Here is an 18594-nt window from a genome sequence, read left to right as displayed (position 1 = left end):
GAGTAAGAGTGTAGGCTCTGAAGTCAGAAGACATGTTTTTCATCTCAGTGGTGTCATTTACCACCTCCAGAGCCTGGGACAAGGAGCTTAGCTGCCCCGAGTCCAACAGTCTCAAGGCTCCGTGATTCAATCAGCAGAATTAACTACAACATGCACACACGATGCGGGGCACACTGGAAAGGCTGGGTCATGTCTGATTCGGGGGTCCTCCTCCACATTTAATGATCAGGATACATGCTGAAAATCCAATTTCCTTCAAGTCATCACACCGTTATGGGTATTTCTCGGCTAACTGATGGAGACTAAGCTACACATAGGTCTATGGAATACAGTTTTGTTCTTATTGTTATTTTGATACATTTGTTTTGAGAACATAACCTTGTCTAATATGATATTGGATGTTGTCCATGTCATCGTATTTTTCACTTAACCATTATAGTTACAAAGCTTAACCATTATAGTTACAAAGATTACTTCAACATGAGAAGGCCCTAATACCAGAGTGTATGCGCAGTATTTAAATATCGTAGGGGCACCTGGTCAGCCCATGCAGTTAAACATAGGACTCTGGATTTTGGTTCAGGTCATGATTTCAGGGTTGAGAGACTGAGCCCCAAGACTGGGTCCCCGCCCAGCACAGAGATTCTTCAGATTCTCTCTCTCCCTCTGCCCTTCTGCCCCCCTAAAAAATAATAAAAATAAAAAATAAAATAAAAGGTGTAAAACTAAATGCAATGTGAAATTCTGAATTGAATCCTGGAATAAATAAGTACATTAGTTGAAACAAAATATGAATAAAGTCTGGACTTTAGTTAAAAGTTTGGTACTAATATTTGTTTCTTAGTTTTGATAAATATGCCAGGGTTATGGGATTTAACATTAGGGGGGAATGGGCAAGGAATAATCCGGAACTCTACAATTTTTCTTTGCAAATTTCTGTTAACCTGAAATTAGTCCAAATAAAAAGTATATTTGAAAAATATCACACTATATTATTCAGTGTAAGTTGCCTGCCCCCTTCCCAGCCACATCCCCTCACCTCTACTTTGCCCTAATTCCTAACTGCTAGCACCAGGTGTTTCTTTTTCCTGAGAGTTCTTTCTTATCTGAAGACTAAATGCTTTGCCCTCTCCAGCATGAATGACCAGGAACTGATGTCTGGTGGAAGCTGGTGGGTGACTGACTATTCAGACCTTTGAATCCTGGAATGAGAGGACTCTGAGATATATTTGCCTGGGCTCCCAAAGTCTCTCTGGGAAAATAAGAAACTCCAGTTGCCAAAGGAACTTGCCTTCATTGGCTCCTTTCCCTTTCTTATTTCACTTTCCTAAATAAACTTTTACCTGCATTCTTATCCTACAGTCTGCTTCTGGGAGAAATCCAAACCAAAACATTATTGTTAATTGTATCTACTGACAAAGTGGCTACTCGATATATCGGTGCTAAGGTAATTTATAGGGAGATAGTATAGCTGTCCTGGATTATCTTTGGTCCCTGGAAAGAACGCCTCACTCCATAGCATGAAGAAAGTCACCAAAATATAAATATGCTAGGAACTAGCACATGATAGCCACACATTTTTGGATGTGTGAAAGAGAAATGTTTGGAAGAATGCTAAAAAGCTACAATTAACTACTAAAAGGCATTCGTTCATGTATTTAACCAAAAGTAACTAAGGATTTTATACGGGATATAAAGTGATCAAGACAAAAAGATTCCTACTATAAAGTTTGTATTTTGTTGGTGAAAATGGACAAACAACAGGAAAACAAATTAATAAACAAGGTAATACCATATAATGATAAGTGATAAGTGATGTCAAAACAAAACAGGATCATATGTAGAATGACCTCACTGGGGGAAGGTTACTCTATTAGACTGGGATCAGAGGGGTCCTGTCCTTTCTAAGAAGGTGACATTTGAGCTGGGGCCTGAATGACAAGAGAGAAAGCATCCTCTGAAGATAGATACACACACACACACACACACACACACACACTGATTTTACTTTGTTGGATCTCCCCCACCAACATAACACAAAGTCAGGCCTGAAGAGTACAGAGTTCTCGCATAAAGTATTCTCTCTCTTTGCCCATAAAACACAGACTCTATAGTCACCAGAAAATAGGAGGCTTACTTGATAGATATGCATGCTAAAGTACTTATATTTACAAACTAAAAGACAAGATGTCTGGGGATCACTTTAAAGTACTTGGGGACAGCAGCAGCATGGAAAGATGAAACAAAATTGGCAAAATGCTGATGACTCTAGAAGACGAAACTGATAAATTACTGAACACTACATCTGAAACTAATGAAATTAATAAGCTGGCTAGTTGAATTTAAATAAATTAAATAAATTTTTAAAAATTTTAAAAAAAGAAGCTGAAGAGGAATGGGTCCCTGAGGCTCGAAATACTATTCTCTTTATTTTGTATGTACTTAAAATTTCCCATAATAAAGAGTTTTTAAAAATAAAGCATATATTTCGGAAAGATGGAGAATCCCAAAGGCCACTGGAATTCCACTTCCCCAAATATTCATCAGCAAATTAGAGGGGGTCGAGCAGGAATGGGCTAGTGGAATCATTAAGGTATAAGGAAAACCTCTGACTTAGAAATGAGAAAGGTTACTGGATATCCTTTCAATGGAATGCTGAGGCCCCTGGGATTAGCTGATCCTATGGGGATCCAAGCCTTTGTCTTTGAGGAGGCTATTTTTTCACTTGGAGGAGTCAGAAGTTAACTTACAGAAATGAGCCATAAAAATAATTTTTGTCCATGCGGTGCAAGTCAGTTGTGTCCATTGCAATGTAATCGATTACTGTCCTAAGAATGGACAGATTGGATTCTGAAATTCTCTTCAACATTCCTTTATATATATTTGTGGTTCTCTGAGTTCTCCTTTGAAGTGGCTAGAATATTTTTTCAAGTTACTTCATTAATTAATATCCGTATGATTTTTACATCTGTTCATTTTATATCTGTAGGAGAATCATCATTTTACCTTTTTGGAGGTGCCAACAATGGGAAAGTGTGCACCTAGAGTGTGTCAAAGTCTGGATATTTCCTCAAAGTCAAGGACTGAAACACCCTCAGGATTTTGTGTGCATTCCTCCAGGTTTTTGTATCTTGTACCACATCACCATAGGCTGTTCTTTACCCACAAGGACCTTTTACCACAACACGACCCCTCCAACTGGCCAACCTTCAATTCTCCCTGAACTTACAGACAGTATCACCTTGCCTAATGAGGGTCTCCCAACACTGGCAGAAATCTCCCTGACAAACACATATATCCAGAAATAATTTAATATTGACTTTCAAATCCAAGTTTCAGAAGCTGCCAGTAACCGATGTGGGTGTACGTGTCATTGCTGTTGTGCGGTAATAGTCTAGGCACACTGCCAGGGAAGCCGGGATTAGAGAAACTAATCTCTGGCCAGTAGTACTCTTCTGAAGGAGGGACATTTCAATAGTTCATAAAAAGAAACACTTCAAGGACTCATTGAAGCCCTAAATTTGGGTGATTGGGGAAAGGAGAAGGGGGGAAAAAAGCAGCAGTTGATATCAAGCAATCTTTTATGGGTAAAGGTATCAAGTCCCTGGGCACACAGCCTCTCAGAAGGGTGCGCACAGAAGTCCTCTCTTTCTGCAGCATCCAACATGGGCCAGTCATTGTTTTGACTTACTTACACTATAACAGCTTGGTGGTTTTTTTTTTCCTCTCTCTCTTTTTTTTATTATGTTCAATTAGCCATCATTTGTTTCAGATGTAGTGTTCAGTGATTCATTACTTGCATTTAACACCCAATGCTCATCTTAACACATGCCCTCCTTAATACCCACCTCCCAGTTCCCCCTCCCTCCCACTCCCATCCCTCTGAAACCCTCAGTTTGTTTCCCAGGGTCCAAAGTCTCTCATGGGTCATCTCCCTCTCTGATTTCCCCCCTTTCAGATTTCCCTCCCTCCCCCTATGGTCCTCTGTGCTATCCCTTATGTTCCACATATGAGTGAAACCATATGATAATTGTCTTTCTCTGCTTGACTTATTTCACTCAGCATAATCCCCTCCAGTCCCACCCACGTGGATGCAAATAGTGGGTATTCATCCTTTCTGATGGCTGAGTAATATTCCATTGTATATATGGACTACATCTTCTTTATCCATTCGTCTGTTGAACGACATCTCGGCTCCTTCCACAGTTTGGCTATGTGGAGCTACCCGATGACCCGCCAATTGTGCTACTACGTATTTAACCCAAAGATATAGAAATAGTGAAAAGAAGGGGTACATGTACCCCAATGTTCATACAACAGCTTTGTAATGTAAGAATCAGTATCCCCATTTTGCAGATAAAGCTCAGAGAGTTTAATTAACTTGCTGAGAGACGTAAAGATAGAAAAGGGAAAAGCTGGCTTCAGACCCCATCAGACAAGCTCAGATTGTGTGATTTCAAAGCCTGTTCCATCCCCTTTCCAGAATGCTGACCTATCTGTAAACTATCACAGTGGCTGACGGGGTAGAGGGCATCTGCTGGCCCTGATTCACAGGCAAGTCTCAAGTGTTCCCAGTGAGAAGAACTAGTCAGGTGTCATTTGCCTCGGTTCACAACCCACCCACTCAGGGAGTTAACACAGCTAACTGTCAGCCTCACATATGGACGACAGAAGTAAATAACACACTTTTCTATGGTTAAAGTCAAAGCTTGTGGGTGGCAATGTGGTTTAGCAGAAAGTCCTGGAAAGAATGCTAGACAAGGTGGGTTATAAACCTGTCACTGTCGTGGTGGAGCTTTAATCCTAGAGAAATCTTGTCACTTCTCAGTGACTCCCATTCCTTACCTATAAATAAAATAAGGATCAGCTTTCAGCAGCAGTCCACTGGTGTTTGAAGACATATAATTCTTCCATTTGTAGGGCTGCTCCTGGCATTACAGAAATTAAGCACCCTTGACTCTGAGTGCTAAAAAAGCCTATAATTCCTTTCTTTTTAATTCCAGTTAACATATAGTGTTATACTAGTTTCAACAACACCGTGACTCAACACTTCCATACAACACCTGGTGCGCATCACAACAAGCCCGCTTCCTCCTTAATCCTGACCCACCTCCCTTCTGGTAACCACCAGACTGTTCTCTATAGTTAAGAGTCTGTTTCTTGGTTTCCTTCTCTTTCTCTTCTTTTCCCTCTTTCCTCAATTGTTTTGTTTCTTAAACTCCACACACGAGTGAAATCATATATCTGTCTTTAACTTATTTCACTTTGACTTATTTCACTTAGCATAATGCATAATACTCTCTAGCTCCCTCCAGGTCTTTGCACATGGCTAAATAATAATCCATTATATATCCAGATATATAAATACATAGATAAACCTCACATCTTCTTTATCCACTTATCAGTCGATGGATCCTTTGGCTGTTTCCATAATATGGCTATTGTAGACAGTGCTGCTACAGACCTCAGGTATATGTGTCCCTTTGAACTTTATATTCTTTGGGTAAATACCAAGCAGTGCAATCGCTGGGTTGCAGGGTAGATCTATTTTTAACTTTTTGGGGAACCTCCATACTGTTTCCCACAGTGACTGCACCAGTATGCATTCCCACCAGCAGTGCAAGAGGGTTCCCCTTTCTCCACATCCCTACTTGCTGTTTCTTGTGTTATTGATATTAGCCACACTGACAGGTATGAGGTGATCTCTCATTGCAGTTTTGATTTGCCTTTCCCTGATGATCAGAGATGTTGAGCATCTTTTCATGTGTCTGTTGGCCATCTGGATATCTTCTGGGGAAAAATGTCTATTCACGTCTTCTGTCTAGAACTTTTTTTAGTCCCTGTAATGATCATATTTCCAAATACCCCTAGGCACAGCCTAGCCGAGAGTCAGTGCCTTTGTTGAGAAACACTGATGGATGATTGAAAGTTCCATAAGGCCCTCTAACTACTGGGCCAAAACTGTCCTTATAGCATGTGGCAGGGAAGTGGTGGTAAAGGAAGGAATCACAAGCCAATTCTACCATTGCAGGGTCCAATTAAGATCATGTTCTTGAAAGGAAGCCATACTGTTGGTATCTTTTATTGATCTCCTGGAGTACTATTAAAGAAATTTTCAAATTGAATTTATATAATGTTCATATAAGATAAGTATGCAGAAGCATTCTGCAACAGTCACCCCCTTCCTTCCAGCAAGGACTAGGTTTAGGGTGGCCATCCCAATAGTCCCACCCTAAGGAGAGATGTATACACAGCATGAATGATAAGCAACGAAGAAGCCTTCTAGTGTAAAACAAATCCGCTGCCTGGTCCACCCTCCCTACTCCCTTGAGCCCCAGTGAGCTCCAGATATGTCTCCTGGTGCTCAGTTCCTAACCTTCTCACACAAAACATCAAGCTATCAAAAAAACAAAAACAAAACAAAACAAAAAACCATATTTAAAGTACTGGCTCAGAAGCCACTTTGCCCATAAGCTCTTGCCCCAAATACTTCAGCCCAAACAGATCTCCCTTCTCTCAAAATAAATATAGCATTTGCGGTCTGTAATTGAATTTTTCATTAAATTGTATAATTGTCTACTGTTCCTTAATCCGCACAACAAACATTATTAGTGTTGCCTTCCTAGCTTGAGTGCTAGCTCCCAAAGTCAAGGGTCATGTCTTATACTACTTTTATATTCCCCAGAGTGTCTAGCACATTCCTGGGAACACAGTAATGACTCAATAAATATGTGTTCTGTCTTTGATTTTTCACAGTGATCCCAAAAATACCACTAGCTTGGCCAAACTTACATCCTGCAGGCTAATAAAAAATTTTATTTATTCAGCATCTTTTCCCAAGTAGTTTTCAAAGTACTTTTCAGATGACTTTCCTAATTCTCACATACCCTACATGTACTATATGGAATAAACACACTAAAGTTTGTAGGACAAAGGCAAAGAGAATTAAAATTGTCTGCTCTTTGATGAGGGACATACTCAGAGCTGGCAAACTGGGTATGTCTCCCAAAGCCCACTAAGTCCCACGGAAAAAAATTTCAATATGTCTCCATCTTGTTTCAGGTACTAAAAACTTCTTGACTTTGCCAAACCCTGAACAGGATCCATCTGAGAAATCGGGTAATCAAGTCTGGGTGTTATCACTAATTTAAGGAGAATAATACCAAATTTTCATTTAAAGCTTAGATTCTAGTCGCACACCTGACTCCATCTAGATCCTTCTCCAACCCCACCCCCCAGCTCGCCACATCCATCTTATCAACACTTCCATTTCTCTGTTTAACGCCAAACTAAGGTCATGAAAAAATATTTATTAAACAACTTTTCTATGACAAGCAAAGCACCTTTGTGCCAATGTCTCTAAAGGAAATAAGACGCTATGCTGGGAGCTAATATAAAAGAAATCATTCCTCTTCACTCTCGCTCCACTTTCTGTAATCTTTCTGACTTGCAAGGCATCAAAGTGATATCTTTTCTTCATTCATCATCATCTTGCCCAAGGATTCTGGTATCTTCTACTACCCCTAGGGCAAGAAGCCACCCGTCGGGGCTCTGTCTTCAGTACTCTTTTCATAATTTATCATTTGCATTGGCTTTCCAAGATTGTTTTTCACTTTGCTTTGCCAAATTGAGGTTTTCTGGGATAACGATAACGTAGCTTGCAGGTGTCTGAAGAAGCAGCAAATGGGGTGAATTAGGATCACAGGCCATCATCCTGACCAGGGACAAAGGTTTCCTGGCCAGGGGCAGTCAGAACTGGAAGACCGGCGGAAGATTATGACCAGCCATCGCCAAAGTTGAGATGAACCATTTAGTGCATCACTGGTAGCACCTTTTGTTTCAATAAGCACGTGGGGAGAGAACTCTGGATGTCTATTTTGTAATGGTCACATTCTACTTTTTTTTTGGTACAGCAACCCAAAGGAAAAAAGATAGCTACGGTGCCTACTATATAATAAAGTACATTTCTTAAGAAAGAAAAAAAATGAATTTTCCTTTGGACCAGTGACTTTATGGTAGGAACAGAGTTCCCTTAGTTCTTTGAAGTTTTTAAATAATATACTTTAAAAATTTAATTTTGTAAACTGAGAAAATAATCAAGGAGGAATTACTAGAGCAAATGTCTAGCCCAGCAGGCCGTCCACCATAAGTAAGTACATAACAGCGCCTATTCCATCTGCAAACTCCTCTGGTGTTCTAGGGCTGAACGAGGGCTCTCTCAGAGTATTCTCTGCCACCTGTGTTGAGTCTCCGTGAAGTGAGCATTTTCCCTGGGATATCCTTTTCACTTAGAAGCTCAGCCAGCTGGAGATAGACTTGTTTATGTTTAAACAAATTCACAATCTAAGAAGTATAATTCATTGGGATTATAATGGTATTATTCTAAAGAAAACTGACTGAAGTCTTGTCCCTCACAAAAGAAGTGATGCCTAATCAAAGCAGTACACACATCTGGAAGTTTTAAGAACTCTGTAGGAGAAATTATCTACTGATTTTGAAATGGAGCATTTGAAGGTAGGTTTAGATGCTAATTAAAAAAACACAGCCCAACAATTTCTGAGAAAATCACAGCCTTCTTACGAACCATTATTTGGGAAAATTGGTTCCTGACCTAAGGCTTCATTTGCCTCTATTAAAAGGTAGTGAAAAGCACTGACTGAAGAAATAAGTTGAAACTAAACAAGGATCCCTTCTGTCCTTTTAAGAGTCTGGTAAACCTCACAGAATTGTCTTTCCCTTAAAGCGAAAACAACAACAAACAACAAAGAACGAATAAAACCTGCTTCCCAAAAACTTTCTGCTTTGGACGATGATGAGCTAGTATTGTTTCAGGAAGCACAGCCCTGATTACGCTTTTACCGGTTTTACTTAACTGATTAAAAATATTAACAGTGGGAGAATAAGAAAAGCACACACTATTTCTTGATGCTTATATTAAAAATTGTTATAGCTTGTTAAATAAATGCTCTGAATTAGAGTTCGACTATCCAAAGCACTCCGTGTTAATTAGATTAACACTTTTTTACGACTGCCGTGTTTACAAGCTTTCAGCAAAGAGTGGAAAAACATAAAAATGAATAAAATCTATTTCCCGTTTTGAGGAACTGTTCCTAGCAAGGAAGACAGATAGGAAAAATAGACCAGAAAACTGAAAACAAATGAAATAGGTGTTCTTAGAGAGTTTCAGTTGAAGTCCCAAAGGCGTTGAGAGAAAAGAGAAATTCAATAATTAAATGAACTCAAATCGTGGCCTCCCAAAGAATCCTAAAAGGGCATCTTGTTTATTCCTTGCTTTTGTTTTTGTTCTCTGTTACTGGCATGTAAGAAATACGAAGCTCAGGGAAGTTCAATAGTTAGCAAAAATTACAAGCCCGCAGGCGGCAGAGCTCAAGGGGACCCAAGTTCCCTAACACCAACTTTACTATGGTTTCCTATTATGCCATCCTGACTTCAGGGCTTCTTATATCAAAGTAGAACTTTGGTTTGGAAATTACATGTCTAAGTACTTGTCAGTGGGTCTGCCATAACTTTTTTTCCCCAGAGGGTGGGGGATGGATAGAAGGTAGAGAGTTGCGAAACGAATTTTTGAACTTTAAAAAAAAATAGGCACTTTATCATTATTTCCTTCCTTTCTAAGAGAACAGAATAAAGTTCAGAAGCAAATGTGATAGAGATGGGGATCATAACGCAAGGGGATAAGTGAGGAATCTCACTGCAAACGCACACACACAAGGGGGGCAGCATGAACAACGTCATCAAAGGGCACGGACTGTCACTGCCCCTTGCTCTGACTAAAAGTCCATGTGCACAGGAAGACCTTCTGGTAGACCCAGATGTCAGTCCATATCACAGGTTGGTTTTCTCTCTATGCCAGGAAAAACGGCTCTTTCTTTCACATTCAGCCTTGCTGAGAAAAAACAACATCGTCATCATCATCAACCATAAACATTTCTTGCAAGAAGACAGAAGATTCTCAGCTGTGGCAAATTCTCAGCTGGTAGCTGGGGAAACATAACTTAGCTGGGAAGCCCCAGACAGGCACATAAAAGGGCAATCCATCGTATCGGGCAGGTGTCTAATGAGCAGTAGAGGCCATAAATGCTACAGGGGCTATGTGTCAATACCTCAGTCCTGGGTGTTAAGCATCATAATTTTCACCAAGGAGAAAAGTGAGTCTCAGAGGAGCTAACACGCACATTGGTGGTAAAGCTCAAATTCAGACTGAGATCCAAGGGGCCCCGAAGCTGTTTGTCTTTGAACCACACCCTCCCTCCCCCAACACCCCCACCCCCTGCCTTCTATATACCAGCTTTGCTTCTTTCCTCCAAGAAGGCTAGAACTTGGGCAGTGAAAACCACCACAGCCTGTGTCTGACTTGGATCCAGACACACAACAGGAAGCAAGAACCTGTCTTAGAACCAACGCAGTAATATGTGTGCTTCTGAATTGCCTGCGACACGACGAGCCATTGACCTCCAGAAGAATGGGCTATTGACTCAGTCATGTCCTATGTATACATCTTCAATCCCAGTCGCCTGAGGAAGCATTTCTGTCAGATGTACTGTCACTTCGTTTAGTGCCAGACAGCATATTCTTTGAGACGTGGAGAGGATGAGCCTTCAGTAAATGCCTGATTGCTAGGACTGACTCATGCTTGTGGAAGCAGACACAGTAAGCTCCAGGAAAAGAATACCTCGTGGTCCCTACCTGTCTGTGATATTCAACTTCAATTTGCTTGTCTGCAGAACATTCTACATCTGGGTGGTTTTTTTTTTTTTTTCTTTTTTTGGCTTAGTGTTCCTTTGATAGGGGAAAATTAAGTAGTAGGATTATAAGGACTTCACTGTATTGCACTTTCCATAGATAGATAGGACATTCAGGCATGACAAAAAAAATTTTTTTGTTACTGCAGTACAGTTAACATGAAAAATATTCTGAAGGATTATAATGTCTTGACTGTGGATGACTAATCTAAAAAGAGTAAGTTGCTATCTTGTTTACAGCTTTGAAATTAGTGAACTGTGTAATGAGATGGTTAAAATAGCTCATGAATATTAAGCAGCCTGAACAGATGCAGAAAGTCCAGAACTAAGGATTTCACATCTGAGTTTTAGGTGACAAACATGACGAGAGATGTGGCGAATGTAGACTCTGGGGCATGTGGTCAGGGGAGGGAAGGGTAGGACCCCACTGTGGGTGAGAAGAGCTCCAAAGATAAGAAAAAATAATAATAATTCAGGAAGAAGGGGCATAATGTTTGTTTTCAAATATAGCACTTAAAGGGAAGAGAGATTAGATTATTGTGTGTTGCCCCAGCAACTGAACAGTAGGTCAATAGGTACAACAAAATGTTGATTTAGTGCAAAGCAGAACATTCTAATAATGAATCTCTTCTCGAATGGACTGGCCAGCAAGGAAGCAAGATTCTCAGCTGATTATTTTCAAGAAGAGGTGGGCTGGCCCATTTACAGAAAGGGCTGCTGAGGTGCACGTTCATGCATCTGCTAGGTACCTCTTAAATTGGTTACCATACTCTTCAACCATTTTATTGGGCACGTTATTAACATTATACCGTTCAAGGTTGAAAAAAAAAATCCCTTGCCAAAAAGATACCCTCATTGCTTTGTTTACACAATGAGCAGAGGGCTGACTCGAAAGCCTTACCAAGCTTCCATTCTTATCAATTCAACGCTCAGAAAGTGACTGGATGAGTTGAAATCTCTTATTCTTTAAATCATTACCACAGAGATTATAGGGTTTCTCTTAAAAAAAAAAAAAAAGTGAGGGTTTTATGGACACATGTGAACACCCTAAGTTATTTTCATTATTGACATACTTTTAACTGTTCTCTAAACTAAACCAAGTTCCCATTACTGTGCAATTTACCAGTGGAGTGACCAGAGAAGTTTAATCTTCAGGTTAGCAAATTTAATCAATATAACCCACGCCTGTTTTTCTAAGTTAAACAATTTGCTGTGCCACATTCTCACTGTATCACTCAGATTTACCTTTACATTAACAATGCTTACCCGTAGATAGCCAAAAAGCTCGCCAAGTTAGACCAACTTCAAGATTTGTTTCCATACTGGGGTATTTCATGCACTTGGCAGAAGTACACTGCAACTGGGGCTCCATTTATTACATTATGCTATAAACATTATGTCCTGACCTAATGAAATACTCCACATGATAGTCCCAGAGGTAACCAAGCACCTTAAACATCTGTTCAACACAAGCACCAGAGAGCATAGAGAAGATGCCTAGTATCCATTTTAAGTGGTTTATGATGTGGAGTCTGCTGTTTACGCACTAATAATAGAAAAAACACAGCCCCAAACTCTGCCTAGAACAAATATTTGCAAGGCAGAGTTATGCTCAGTTTGAAAAAAAAAAATGCACTGGAAAGTCATGGCTTTGTCACTGCATTTATAGACTTTCATTTCACACCTTTGCCTATTAAGTGTCGGCTTTCCATCTCATTCCGACCAAAACTATAATTTCACTGTGATGTATTTACGCCAAATGAAAAACCTAATGTTGACTCACCACTTCCCTTAGACGTATGTGAATCAAGAAGTTTACAAGGGTGGAAGGAGAAAAAGGATGAGCCGTGCTTAAACTACAAATAATGTTTTCCAGGGGTCTCTGCGTGAAAACACATCCTTCCAGCATCTGAAGTCCATCTGAAGAAAAACTATAAATAACCAGAGACCCCTTGGAATCTAATATGGGAGCACCAAGCTTTTCTCAAAAGGAAAGAGCATCCCCAATCACAGAAAAGATGGAACCAACAATCCTGTCTACTAAATCATTTTATTTTGCTTCTATGCATTTTAATTTCTGGAAAACATTTCACACTAATTACCTCCAAGGTCTATATACCTTGGCACCCCAGAGAAAAGGACTTGCAGGGTGACCCGGGTGGGAACTAGCCTAGAACACCAATTGCCCACGGCACAGGGGCCACAACATGTATGGAGAAAGGTGAGTGCCTTTCCAGGTACACGTGCCAGGGATTCTAAAGGTAAACACCCCAGAGATCATCTAGTTTCTGGACTGTGCCCAGCGGCACCTCGGGAATCTCAGATCTGCAGCTCCAACTTGGGTCTGGACCTCCAGGGTTCTGGACCTACACATACACCCATGTATTAAAACCGTCATCCTCATCCCAAGTCTCAGGAGAGTTCCAGTAACCTCTACCTCCAGCCCGCAACTCCTCAAAGACAAGGGGTTTAGTGTTTTCAGAGTCCGTGGTATTTAAATCCTATGCAGGACTCCTGCGACTTCCCAACCCTCTGGCCTCCCGTTACCTTTCCCTGTCCCTTCCAAGGTCTCCAGGCTGCACAAACGGGCGGGCGGCACCTCTCCGGTCTCCTCCTCCCGTCCACCTCCTCCCTGCACACCCTACTGGCTCAGGCGCCGACACGCCTCCCCAGGAGCACACACACACGCGCGCGCGCGCACACACACACACACACACACAGCGCTCACGTACACCCGTACAGCGCACACACCCGGAGCCAGGTTACCAATTCCCGCAGCCGCGCCGGAGAAGGCGTCCCCACTCGGGTTATACACGAAGCACTCACCCCAAAATAGACTCCCCCACGCACCCGCGAGTAGGTGAGCCTGCCGGGCACCCTGCGCACGCCGCCAGCACCCTCTCCCCAGACGCGCGGCTCCCCCACTCACCCGCAGCTCTCATGCCTCGGGCAGTTCTGTCCAAACTTTGAGCCTGGTTGATTTCATAACCACGAGTGTGTCAGGGGCTGAGGGTGCTCGGCTCGCCACGCCGTCTCTACCCACTCCAGCTCCCGGGGACCGGTGGCCGCGACTCTACTGACCCCAGCTTCGCCGGTGCCAAAGCGTGGCTGCAGTCTGCACAAACGCGCAGAGGGCGGTGCGCTTTGGGGAGGAGCGCGCGGTAGCGACGCGCACAGCCGAACGACCTCCCCTCTCCTCCGGTCGCGCCGCCAGGGACCTCTCCCCGCTCGGCGGCCGCAGCCTCAGCCTTTCCTGCCCCAGCCCGGCTGACGTGGTCAAAGAGCAGCACTCGCAAAACTTTTAGGACTTTAACAATACTGGCTTCAGAGGACGCCCCTCCAGGCACCGCAAACACTGGTCACAGCAGGCGCCAGCGTGGGATGGTTCGCCTATCGCCCCCCACTCCCTGACGCCCACCACCAAGGTCCACACACACACACGCGCGCGCGCGCACACACACACACACACACATCCATAGCGTGGATCGGGTTACAACAACCCGCCCGCAAACAACTTCTTCGCGAGGAGGAGGAAAGCATAGCCAACCTCCAAGTCCCCCGGGGGGGAAAAAAAAAAAAAAGATTCCTGTTAAATACATAAGCCAGAGCCCCACTTTCATAAACAACTGGTCCACTCCCAGGGCCCCAGGCACAAAAGGGGGAAAAGAAGAACACGACTCCCTGAGGGCCCCCCCCCCCCCGCTCCAGTACCTCCGAGTCTCGCCTCCGGATAGAGAGCGCGGGTTCGCTGCCGCGCTGGGGCCGAGGGCGCGGGGGCCTCCGGCCTGCGCGGCCCCAGCCCGGAGTCCCCGCCGCCGCCCCGGTTCAGCAGCAGCCGCCGCCACCGCTGCTCCAGCCGCCGCCGCCGCCGCCGCCGCCGCTCCCTAGACCGCCTCCTCTTCCCATGGCTGCGCCCTGCTTGGCAGCTCGCGGGCTGTCAGGCTTGGGGAGGAGGAGGGGGCGGGGTGAAACGGGCAGGGAGGACGGGAGGGGATGGGTGGGAAACGGCGGCCGCCGCTCACCAGCGGTCACGCCGGGCCCGGCCCGCCGCCCCCGCGACCCGGGCTGCAGCGGCGAGGGGAAGCGGGAGTTCGGGGCGACGGGTTCGAGAGCCGCTGCGGAGGCGCGGAGCGCGGTCCGGACCAGGCATTCCGAGGAGCTGGGATGAAGCGTTCCCCGCGAAGGAGTTGGAGTGGGTGCGTGTCACTCTCTTCTGGGCCGCGCGGCTCCTCCTAGAGGAAAGTATTGGTGGTTGCAGGACGCTTCCTTCCTCTCCGCCCTCCGCTGTTCCCAAAAAGAAGGCAGGACCTAAAAGAGCATTAAGTGCAGCCAACAAATGGAAAGGAGCGCTTCCAGTTAGCTCTCTGCCGGAATGGGGGGAAAAGCGAGCCGGATAGCTTGGAAGGCGTGATGAGCCAACTGAACATTGCCTCTCTCCACCTGCAACCGCTTTCCAAACGCGTGCTCCCTAAAAGTAGGGAGGGTAGAAAAGAGAGATGTAATTTGCCGAAAAAACCCGAGGCATGTGAGCAGAGACGTTATGTCCCAAAGCCAGAGCGCTAAGGTGCAGGGTGTCCGGACACAGGCCTCCGCCGGAGGACTGGGCCTGTGTGTGCCCCGGGGAACAACTCCTTTTAACTGTCCTGCGCGGGGCACAGCTCATCTGTCAAACCCGAGCCTGTGCCCCTCATTCCACTGTAGGGAAATAAAGTGAGAGGAGAAGTGCTCAGAGTGTTTCAGAAAGTTACTGTCGTTGTGCAGAAGCGTGTCATGTGGTAAAGCCTCCCACTCCCAGTCACCTCTTGCTTTTCTCAGCAGAAAGTACAAAAGTCCAGTTCCAGCTTGTGGTCTAAAGGACCAGCCAGTCATGCTATCTTTTTACTATTTACTTTACTACTGACAGCCAGTTGTAATGCCATTTATCTAACAGCTTCTAACAGCTTCGGCTTACTAAATGACTTTTTTTATTGTTGTTATTACAGGGCTCCCAGACACAAAGCCAAGTTTATAACCAGAGAGAAACGTTTAAACAGCAATCTAAAGAAACTAAGATTCTTAGCCCTGGAATAAAAGATCCCCCCGGGTGTGGAGAGGAGCACATGTCAATGGTTCATGGCAAGGAGTCAGGAAGGAGCACAGCTGAAGATGGGGGGCAGCAGATGTCACAGAAGAGACTCCTATTTTTTTAGTTTTTAAAAAAGATTTTATTTACTTATTTTCTCGGAGAGCGCACATGCCCAACCAGGGGGAGCAGCAGGCAGAGGGAGAAGCTGGCTCCCCTCCGAGAAAGGAGCCCAGTGTGGGACTCCCAGGACCCTGGAATCAAGGCAGATGCTTAACTGACTGAGCCACCCAGGCATCCCAAGATACTCCTATCTTTAAAGGAATCAAAGAAGTGGAAAATTCTGTTCCTTGAAATCCTTTCTGAGTCTCAGCTGTAGCTCAACAACCTAATTGTTCTAGGCAAAGAAAGATAGAATGACCACAGGAGGAAAGATTCTGGAAGGGCTGTGTATCATCACTTTCCTGTACCGTGTCGGGTGTCCCATGGATGTTGATTTTGAACTGGTCCTATCCCACCTGAGTATAAGAAGGCTTTCTTTCCCTAACACCCTTCCCCAGTCCCTGATTTCTGGGCTTTTCCAAAGCAGTAAGAGTACTTCCCGGAGTCTGGAGTTTTTTAAATGGGAGTTGCCCACACAGAGAAAGACTAGGGCAAAAGCAGGCAGAACTCCAGCCAGGCGGTCAGAACATGCCACACTGACCGAAAGGGCAATAGTGACAGGAGTGGAGACCAGGCACTGGAATGGAATGCTGACGCCATTCTTGTCTGACATGACCTTCCAAGTTAGCCTGTTAGACTCTGGCACCACCACATTCTCTCCTTATGTCCTTTCGGTGTCTTCTCATCCTCTTTCCCCCATCCTCCAGCCCAGAGAATCTTGATCTAGTCTAGGAGGTAGCAGATGGACTCACAAAATATTTTCTAAGTTCTATTGTTCATGGCCTGAGATGATTTAAGGGCCATGCTAAAAAAGAAGGATTGCCTCCTTTTTTCTTCTGGGTTTAGCAGTACCTTCATTCTCTAAGACAGGAAAATGTAGACTGACGGCTTTGGCTCCTGTTCTATCTTGGGTAAAATAGTCCACGTACACAGACAGGACAGAAGACACATCGGTTAATATAAAACCTTATGGAACCAGATATAATCTTGCAACTTACATGGAATGCAGTCTTTATTTTCAAGTCCCAAGAATAAAGGTCCCTTGATCTCATATATGGCAATATGTAGGTCTATAGAAGTACATTCCTCTTTATATTTTCCAGATTATGGGGAGAAATGTATCAGGTCTTCAGTGGACTGATTTGTTTCAAGTTAAGGCCATGCCAAAGTCTCATTTGCTTACTCATGTCTTCCCCTCTTATTTTGATCACATGGGGAGATTCTCCTTAACCTTCCAGTTCCAGTTCAATTGTTTGGCTTCTCTCTAAAGTCCTTCCTGCTCTTCCCAGAGCTAGAATTAATTACTTGTCCTTGTATCTGCAACCTCATAGGCCTTTATACTTACTTTTATTACAGATTTCAGGTGGTATTGCTGTGTCCACTGTCCCTATTAGTTACAAGAACCCTGAAGAAGATACTCTATATTCTTAGTATTTGTGCCTAAAATGTCTAGGTTAGTGCCCAGCAATGGTAGAGGCCCAATAAATGTTGAGTCAAATTAAATGCAATTTATACCACCCACATTATCTCAAACCCAGATCTCTATACCAAGCTCCTAACTGCCACACTAAGAATCTGTTCACATCTTATGAATCCCTCCATGATCGGCACCACCATAGTCTCACGTTGATGACTCCTGTGGTCTCCCAACTCCACTGGTCTCCTACATCAGCACCCTCCCTGCCCCCCACCAACCCAGAGTCCTGTGCAAACTCACTTACCAGAGAAATTATTATTATTATTTTTTAGTATTTATTTTATTTCTTTTAGAGAGAGAGAGAGAGCAGGAACAGGAGGTGCAGAGGGAGAGAGAATCTCAAGTGGATTCCATGCTGAGTGCAGAGCCCAGTGTGGGCCTGATCTCATGACCCTGAGACCAATGACCTCAGCTGAAACCAAGAGTCAGGTGTTCAACTGACCACGCCACCCAGGTGCACCAAGGAATTTTTTTCAACTAAGTCATATCAGGGCATTCCTCTGCTCAAAACTTTCCAGTCATTCTCCATTTAAATCAGAGTAAAATTCAAAATGATCCATGACAACCGGTGTACCTAGAGGGACTCAGGAGTGAATGTTGGACTTTAAATCATTTAAGTGTAAAGATTTTAAAAATAAAAACTAATTTTTGAGATTATTTTCCCCCTCCTTTCATCAAATACAAAATGTTGTTTAAAAAAAAAAAAGTGATAGAAAGCCATCTAGCTTCTGTCTGGATAATTGTGCTGATGAACAACCCACTAGCTCCCTTACTGGGAAGCAAGCACATTCCATTTTTTGACTACGCTATTCATTAAAAGTACTTTAGCTAGACTCTGAGATTCCATTATTTGTACCCAGATCTATCTCTAGAACTCATAGGGACAAAATTCGACATTCACATTTTTTTTTTTTTTTTTTTTTTATTAATGAGACACTTTTCCATGTCTCACTGCAAGTTACCTCTTCTCCAGGCCAAACGCACACAGGTCATTTCAATACCTATCAGGTGATGTGGTTTCCAAACCCAACATTACCCTGGTCCCACCCCTACTGTGTGCTGTGGTTCCTCAAAATCCTTTATAAATTGCTGTCCTCGATATCAAATTCAAACCCCTGAGGGACACCACA

General features: G+C 43.6%; 1 protein-coding gene across 4 annotated transcripts in view; it reads right to left on the bottom strand.

Moving 5' to 3' along the window:
• Positions 1–15030, bottom strand: part of GHR (growth hormone receptor) — a 259239-nt gene extending 244209 nt beyond the window's left edge. The window contains exon 1 of one of the 4 annotated variants that reach the window (XM_045079519.1): positions 14786–15030. Coding sequence is in view for 1 of the 4 variants with exons in the window: in XM_004737946.3 (XP_004738003.1) it covers positions 13693–13705 (13 nt within the window). In the remaining 3 variants the exon portion in view is untranslated. Of the gene's footprint in view, positions 1–13692; positions 14321–14474; positions 14695–14785 lie in introns of those variants that run through there. The other 3 variants (XM_045079520.1, XM_045079517.1, XM_004737946.3) reach the window with 3 other exon arrangements.
• Between the last annotated feature and the right edge of the window lie 3564 nt (positions 15031–18594).

This window comes from Mustela putorius, unplaced genomic scaffold (genome assembly GCF_011764305.1).
Source record: "Mustela putorius furo isolate JIRA1106 unplaced genomic scaffold, ASM1176430v1.1 tig00000407_pilon_pilon_pilon, whole genome shotgun sequence".
Lineage (NCBI taxonomy): Eukaryota > Metazoa > Chordata > Mammalia > Carnivora > Mustelidae > Mustela > Mustela putorius.
This window is presented reverse-complemented; position numbering and strand designations above follow the sequence as displayed.